We start from the raw sequence: 9,011 nt of genomic DNA on the forward strand, positions 1-9,011 counted from the left end.
CCCGAGTAGCTGGGACTATAGGTGCCTGCCACAACGCCTGGATATTTTTATTTATATTTTTTATTGTTGCAGTTTGGCTGGGGCCGGATTTGAACCTGCCACCCTTGGTATATGGAGCTGGTGCCCCACTGATTGAGGCACAAGTGCTGTCCCTGGCTAGCATTCTTGATAACATGACTTTAACTATTCATTCAAATAATATAATTTTAACTACTCTATTTCAGAATCATTGATAATAACATGAACACCATCCCCCACAACATCTTAAAGGCACTAGCGTTGCCTTAACCATGCAAATACAAAGTAATTCATCCCTTTACCTATCTCTTACCTAAAGGGTAGCAGGACTTTGTAAGTTTTAAAAAAGAACATGTTTGAAACATCTGAAGAAAGGAATTTATATGCTAAAATATGCCTGGGATCTTAAATCATAAAATGATGATTACATCAAAGAAGCTCAATTCAATGTGTCACTGTACTGTAATGAAGCTGATCTCAAGATCAAACAATAAACATTATAAGCAAAATAACAAAAACTTTTTTCTTTTTTGTGCAGAAGACAGCTTGCAAAATTTCCATACTGCGCTTATATGGTGATGATGGTAAACAAAAATCATGCAGCATGTATTTAATCACCCTCCCAATCCAATTTGATTAAATGATCCACCTACTCTTTATAAGTTCCTGTTTCAGAGTCTTCTGTCATGACATCATGCAGGCCCTCCACTGAGATGTTTATAATCCCACAGAATTTATCTTGGATAACACTAAAATAAAAGGAGAGCAAAACAGGTTAGCTGCGGTATTTTAACAGGTAATTCTTTTCCTTTTTGTATTCTAAATATCTTCTTGAATGTGAAATTTATGTTTTAAAACACAAAACAAACTTTAAAAATATAGCTCTTAAAACAAATATATTACCTTTGCATATAACACTAAAAATTTCTCTTTCACTAGATTATTAGTGTATATAAAAACTAAAGGGGGTAGATTAGATAAAGATACTTAAAAATTCTCAGATTTAAAATAAATTTCATATTAATTTCATAACTACAAAGATACAAAAGTGCTGATAATTACGAATCTCTGCTCTTTTAAAAATATTGCCAAGAAAAATAAAGACACACCGTATTTTATTGAAAACATTTGTAAAAGGAATATCTAATAAAGGATATAGATCTAGAATACCTCTTTTTTAAAGCTCTGAAAACACAAGAAGAAGAAAAATAATTTCAACTTAAAATAAACACTAGGCACAGTGTGCCACACACGTGTATTCCAGCAACTTAGGAGACTAGGGTGGGAGAACTGCTTGAGCCCAGGAGCTCAAGGCCACAGTAACCTCTGAACATGCCTGTGAATAGCCACTGCAGCCTGGCCTGGGTAGCATAGTGAGAACCTGTCTTTTTTAAAAAAGGCAAAAATTTGAACAGACTTTTTACAAAGAATATACACAGACAGCATGAATTTTTTTCTTTTGGTAGAGTCTCACTTTGACACCTTCAGCAGTGGCGTCACAGCTCACAGCAACCTCAAACTCTCGGGCTCAAGTGATCCTATTGCGTCAGCCTCTCAGGCAGCTGGGACTACAGCTGCCAGACACAATGCCTGGCTATTTTTTGAGATGGGGTCTTGCTCTTGCTCAGGCTGGCCTCAAACTCCTGAGCTCAGGCAATCCACTCTCCTTGGCCTCCAGAGTGCTAAGATTAGAGGCATGAGACACTGTGCCTGGCCAAATCACAAGATTTTAATTAAATATAAAATTAAGAGGACCTATAACACCAACAGCTAGCCCGGATGAGAAACAACAGGAACTCGTGGAAGTTGCTAGTAAGAATACAAAATGGCACGTTCATTGTGGAAAAGAATTTATCTTTGTCAGTTTGAATTTATATTTGTCAGTTTTCATAAAGTTAGCATATACCAGGCAAGTAAGCAATCACACCTATAGGTATTTACGCAGGACCAAATAATTATTCTAAAACCTGCATGTGAACCTTTATGGTTGCTTTACTTGTAACAGCCTCAAACTATAAACAACTCAAATGTCATGAATTGCTGAATAAATCAATAGATTGTGGAACATTTATGCAATGGAATAATACTCAGCAACAAAAAGGAACAAACTACATATAAACACAATGACATATCTACATCTCAAAAACTTGACAGGAGAAATAAACCAGTCTCAAAAGGCTAAGACATATGGTATGACTCATTCACGTAAATTTTTGGAAAGAAAAAATGTATTTGATCAATGGTTGTTGGGGCAAAGAGACATGAGGAATCTGGGGAGATAGACTACAGAGGCAAACTGAAGAAAAAGAGTTAAGAGAAATTCCTAAGCCATATTCTGGGATCAATAAAAAGAAAAGTTATACAGGCTGTCCATAAAGTTCATGGGCAATTTAAAATAGCTAACCATTTAGTTCACAACTATAAAACTACTAGGGGAAAAAAATGGGAAATGCTTTAGGACACTGGCATGGTCAAAGATTTTTTTTTGATAAGACTTTAAAAGCACAGGCAACACAAGCAAAAATAAGACAAATGAAATGGCTAAAACATTTCCACACAAGAAACAACAAAAAGACAATCTGCTGAATGGGAGGAGACATATGCAAACTAAGCATCCAACAGGAATTATGGAATATGTAACAGAATATGTAAGAAACTGGAATGATAGCAAAAACCCCCCAAACAGCTCAATTAAAACTGGCCAAAAGATCTGAACAGATACCTCTTAAAAGAAGACATGGAAATGGCCAAGAAGTATATGAAAAAATGCTTGATCAGAACATCACTGATCATCAGGGAAATGCAAATTGAACCTAGTTAAAATGGCTATTACAGAGTGGAGTTGAAGTCAGTCAGAGGTGGGAGGCTGAGATGGTGGCCAGACTGTGGAATCCAAGTGTTCATCAATAGATGAATGGATAAAGAAAATGTGGTGTTTAGACACAATGGAATGTGTCTATCCCGTATCAACATGGATGGAACTGGAAGACACTGTGTTAAGTGAAATAAGCCAAGCTCAGAAAGATAAACACTGCAGGTTCTCATTCACGTGTGGGATCTGAAAGTTGATCTCATGGAGGCAGAGGAGAATGACGGTGAGCAGAAGCTGGGAGAGTCATGGGAAAGGGTGGGGAGGGAAGGAAGAAGGGAGATTGGTTAATGGGAACTAAAATAGTTAGATGGAAGGAGTAGATTCCAGTATTTCATAGCATAGTGGTGTGATTATAGTTAGTAATTTATTATACACTTCAAAATAGAAGATTTGAAATGTTCCCAACACAAAGAAATATGTTTGAGGTGATGAATATCCTAATTACCCCGATTTTATCATTAGATGTTGTACGCATATATTACATGCAAATTAGTACAGCAACTAAGGAAAACTGTATGAAAGTTCTTCACAAAATTAAAATATAATTATCACATGATCCAACAATCCTACTAGTGGGCATATACCAGTAAAAGAAAGGAAATCAATATATGGAAGAGATATGTGTACACCCACGTTTTTTATTGTAGCACTATTCACATGTTCTTCCTAACTATGTACAGTTATTACGTATCAATTTAAAAATGTAAAACAAGAAGTTCCATTAAAAGAGTCTTCCAGGCGCGGGGGTGGGGGTGGGGGTGGGGGTGTGGAGGCAAGATGGCCAACTGGAGCCAGCTTTCCACAGAGGCTCCAGTCTAGAAGGAGAGTTAAAGGACAACAGTTTAGCAAGTAAGCTGATGGTTTGGAGCTGAGCTAAGAGAGAAGGTTGAAGAACGCACATCAACTCTGCTGAGGCAAGCTGCGACCCCAAGGAAACAAACAATAGGTACAAAATCCATTGCCAAGCAGACAGGAGTCCTCTCCCCCATGAGAATGGTTTGCAGTATACTTTCTACAAAAAAGCAAGCAGAGTTCTGATATCCTCCTATTTTATCCTACTGGAGATACCCTCTAAAAACTGTAACTCCTTCCCCAGAGAGGAGCCACTAACTCTAGTGACACTCTCTAGCCAGGCATAAAACTGTATATAATCTCTATCTGTAATTCTGTACTCCCAGCACTTCCCTCCACTCTTACCCCAAGGTCTGGAAGCCTGTACCCCATGGAGTCCAGATTCAAGGACATTTTCTTGAGAGATGTGGACAAGGTGTGGCCTGTCACAGGTCTGTGTTGATTCCGTGAAATGGGGTTAAAGAGAGGACTGTGGACTGAGAGGGAGAGGGAGAAGGGGTGCCCCGTGGCACAGAGCGGCAGCAGCAGTGGCAGGAACAATAGGGCTCACAATCCTGGGGATATTTTGGAGACATTCCCTGCCGCTCTTAGTAACCAGAGAAAGCCAGGCAAAGCTGGTGGCAGCTGGGGTTGGGGGGAGACTTATGCATGTAGAGATGGCATACTCCCAGGGCAGGGCTGAGTCAGAAGTACTGCTTTAGTGAGCCTAAGAAGCACCCGGCCCCCAGGGGGAACATAGCTGAGACAAAAGCAGGTGGGGCAACAGCACCAGCCCAGGGAGAAGTAGAAAATGAGAGCTGTATGCAAGTACCAGCCCAAGGAGAGGCAGGAACTAAGAGCTGAGTGTGAGCTCAAATGCGCCTGCCCCAACACAGAGTGCAGCAGAAACAGAGACACTGGCTCCGTGAGAACTGGCATAACGGCAGCAGCACAGGGCAAGGCTGGAGTCACAGTTTCTGTGAACTCAAACAGGGCCTGGCATGCAGGGGAATATCCAGGACAGAAACGCTAACTCTGTGAGAATATAAGTGACAGCAACATCGATTTGGGGCAGGGCTGGAATTGAGTGAATCACCCCAGCTTCCATAAAGCACCGGAGGTTGTCAGGCTGCCGCTTCCCCTGCCGGGGAAGCAGCGGTCTGGCAGAGGAGGCATAGATCCCCCTGTGACTCAGGCAGGTGCAAACCCCTAGAGCATCTGCTTGTTGGAGGAAAGTGGGTCACAGCCCTGTGGGGTTACCAGTGACTGGGTGTGACAGAGGTTGAAGGTGGGGAAGGAAGCATCAATCTTCCTGGATGAATTCATTTGCTGGGTGGGTCCTTCTGACTCCACAGAACACCGGAGCAAGTCATACTCAAGGTGCCAGCACACCCCTGCTATCTAATTGCTGGAGACCTTTTGAACTCTCCCATTTGAGACTGGGTACTGACTGGGACAATTGATTTGGAACTCTTGACCTGGGCCAGTTACCCAAAGACTATCCAAAGTGGTACCCTGGGTGTGTGGTTGTAGGAAGATTTGATTTTCCTTTTTCACTTGTTGACCATGGGGGGCAAGGTGATTTAGTTCCTGGTAGTTCTCCATAGCTGAGACTTCAAACCAGAGTTAGTGATTCACTAGGATTGGACAGAGACCAGCTGAAAACAAAACAGAACCACTTAGCCCCACCACAGCAAGGAGGTCCTCAGTGTCTCAGGCCATAGCACTGTACAAGTCCTTTGCAAAGCTCTAGGGAAAAAGGTACGAACACTAGTCCTAGCTCTTGGGCAAAGGGGCTGGTTAATCTGTACTCCAGGATACCACAACCCAACTTCACTGTATCTGCTCATCTAGCCAATGATGTAAAATACTCATTGGGCCAAATCAGCGGAAAAACTCCTGCAATGTGAACAATCAGAGTAGATCAACACCTCCAAGGAATGACATGGCAGACACACCAGAAGATCCCATTCATAATCAAATGGCTGACATGTCAGAAATCAAATTCAGAATTTGGATTGCAAATAAGATTAATAGAATGGAGGTAAAGTTGGAATTAGAAATTCAAGGAGCATTTCAAAAGTTGTCTCAAGAATTCGATGAATAGAAAGACAAAATCACCAAAGGTTTTGACATATTGAGAAAAGAATTTGCAGCCCTCAAAGACCTGAGAAATACAGTAGAATACCTCAGTAACAGAATGGAACAGGCAGAAGAAAGGATTTTTGACATTGAAGACAAAGCTTTTGAACATTCCCAAACCCTCAAAGAGTAAGAGAAGTGGAGAGCAAAAACAGATCATTCTCTCAGCGAGATCTTTGATAATTCAAAGAAAACTAATATTCACCTTATAGAAATTCCTGACGGTGACAAGGTGGCTTCAAAAGGCTCAGATGCTCTACTCCGTAAGATAATCAAAGAGAATTTCCCAGACTTGCCAAGAGATTGTGAAACTCAGACAGCTTCAGAACCCCAGCATGATTCAACCCAAATAAGGCACCTCCCAAACAAATTATAATTAACTCTGCCAAAGTTAATATGAAGGAGAAAATTCTGCAAGCAGCCGAACATAAGAAAACCATAACCTACAAGGGGAAGAATATCAGAATGACTACAGATCTCTTGGCTGAAACTGTACAAGCTAGAAGAGGGTGGCCATCAACTTTTAATCTCCTAAAACAAAATAATTTTCAACCCAGGTTCCTGTATCCAACTAAACTGAGATTCATTTATGATGGAAAAATTAAATACTTTATTGACATTCACATGTTGAAGAAAAATGCCATAACTAAACCAGCTCTCCAGGATATTCTCACACCTATCCTCCATAATGGCCAGTGCAATCCTCTACCACCAAAGTAAACTCACTCAGAAATTTTTGATCAAATTCCAACTTCCACAGTGGCAAAAGGATTAAAAATGTCCAATGGACTTTTGAGAAACTTGATACCCAAAATTCTACCAGGCTTATCAATATTCTTAATTAATGTGAATGGTTTAAATTGTCCTCTAAAGAGGCACAGGTTGGCTGACTGTATACAAAAACTCAGGTCAGATATCTGCTGTCTACAAGAATCTCATCTTACCTTAAAAGATAAACATAGACTCAGGGTGAAGGGATGGTTATCTATATTTTAGGAAATGGAAATCAGAAAAAAGCAGATGTTGCATTTGTATTCACAGATACAATAGGCTTTAAACCAACAAAAGTAAGGAAAGATAAGGATGGACACTTCATATTTGTTAAGGGTAACACTCAACATGATGAGATTTCAATTACTAACATTTATGCACCCAACCAAAATGCACCTCAATTTATAAGAGAGACTCTAACAGACATGCAACTTGATTTCCTGCAGCACCATAACAGTCAGAGATTTTAACACTCCTTTGACAGCATTGGATAGATGCTCCAAAAAGAAAATCAGCAAAGATATTTTAGACTCAAACTTAACCATTTAACAACTGGATTTAACAGATATCTACAGAACACTCTGTCCTAACAAAACTGAATACACATTCTTCTCATCAACCCATAGAACATCCTCCAAAACTGATCACATCTTAGGTCAAAAGGCTAACCTCAGCACGTTTAAAAGAATGGAAATTATTCCTTGCATCTTCTCGAACCAACATGGAATAAAAGTTGAACTCAGTAACAACAGCAATCTGTATACTTATAATTAATACATCTAAAAGTTGCTTTTTGAAAAGGTCAATAAAATAGATAAACCTTTGGCTAACCTAACCAGGAAAAAAAGAGTAAAATCTCTAATTTCATCAATCAGAAATGGCAAAGACAAAATAACAACAGACTCCTCAGAAATTCAAAAAATCCTTAATGAATATTACAAGATACTCTATTCTCAGAAATACAAAAATCTGAAGGAAACAGACAATACTTGGAAGCATACCACCTTCCTAGTCTTAGCCAGAATGAAGTAGAAATATTGAACAGGCCTATACCAAGTTCTGAAATAGCATCAACTATACAAAATCTCCCTAAAAAGAAAAGCCTGGGACCAGATGGCTTCACATCAGAATTCTACTAAACCTTTAAAGAGGAACTAGCACCTATATTACTTAATCTTTTCCAAAATATAGAAAAAGAAGGAACACTACCCAACACATTCTATGAAGCAAACATCACCTTGATCCCCAAACCAGAAAAAGACTCAACAAGAAAATTATAGACTGATATCACAAATTAATATTGATGCAAAAATATTCAACAAGATCCTAGCAAATAGAATCCAGCAACACATCAAATAAATTATACACCATAACCAAGTGGGTTTTATCCCAGGGTCTCAAGGCTGGTTCAATATACATAAATATATAACTATAATTCAGTACGTAAACAAATTAAAAAACAAAGACCATATGATTCTCTCAATTGATGCAGAAAAAGCTTTTGATAATATCCAGCATCTTTTCACTATCAGAACACTTAAGAAAACTGGTATACAAGAGACATTTCTTAAACTGATAGAGGCCATCTACAGAAAAGCCACAGACAATATCTTATTGAATGGAGTTAAATTGAAATCATTTCCAGTCAGATCACGAACCAGGCAAGGCTGCTCATTATCTCCACTGCTTTTAAACATTGTAATGAAGTCTTAGCCATTGCAATTAGGCAAGAAAAGGCAATCAAGCTTATCCATATAAGGTCAGAGGAGATCAAACTTTCATTCTTCAGAGATGATATGATTTTTACATCTGGAAAACACCAGGGATTCTACAACAAAACTCTTAGAAGTGAACAAGGAATACAGCAGCATCTCATGTTACAAAATCAACACTCATAAATCTGTAGCCTTTATATATATCAACGATAGTCAATCTGAAAAAACAGTTAAGGACTCTATTCCTTTCACAGTAGTGCCAAAGAAGATGAAATATTTGGGAGTTACCTAACAAAGGATGTGAAAGATCTCTATAAAGAGAACTATGAAACTCTAAGAAAAGAAATAGCTGAAGATGTTAACAAATGGAAAAACATACCATGCTCATCGTTGGGAAGAATCAACATTGTTAATGTCCATATTACTCAAAGCAATATACAATTTTAATGCAATCCCTAATTAAAGCTCCACTGTTGTACTTTAAAGATCTTGAAAAAATAATACTTTAATTTATATGAAATCAGAAAAAAACTCAAATAGCCAAGACATTACCCCGAAATAAAAACAAAGCAGGAGGCGGGCGGAGCCTGTGGCTCAAAGGAGTAGGGCGCCGGCCCCATATGCCAGAGGTGGTGGGTTCAAACCCAGCCCCGGACAAAAAA

The 9,011-nt window shown here is 39.1% G+C and overlaps 1 protein-coding gene across 1 annotated transcript in view; it reads right to left on the bottom strand.

Moving 5' to 3' along the window:
- The window catches only part of IPO11 (importin 11), a 215,062-nt gene that overhangs the window by 44,468 nt on the left and 161,583 nt on the right, over positions 1 to 9,011 (bottom strand). The window contains exon 28 of the mRNA XM_003782731.3: positions 672 to 767. Coding sequence (XP_003782779.1) covers positions 672 to 767 — 96 coding nt within the window. The remainder of the gene's footprint in view (positions 1 to 671; positions 768 to 9,011) is intronic.

Source organism: Otolemur garnettii, unplaced genomic scaffold (genome assembly GCF_000181295.1).
Source record: "Otolemur garnettii isolate 467f Iridium unplaced genomic scaffold, OtoGar3 scaffold00005, whole genome shotgun sequence".
NCBI lineage: Eukaryota > Metazoa > Chordata > Mammalia > Primates > Galagidae > Otolemur > Otolemur garnettii.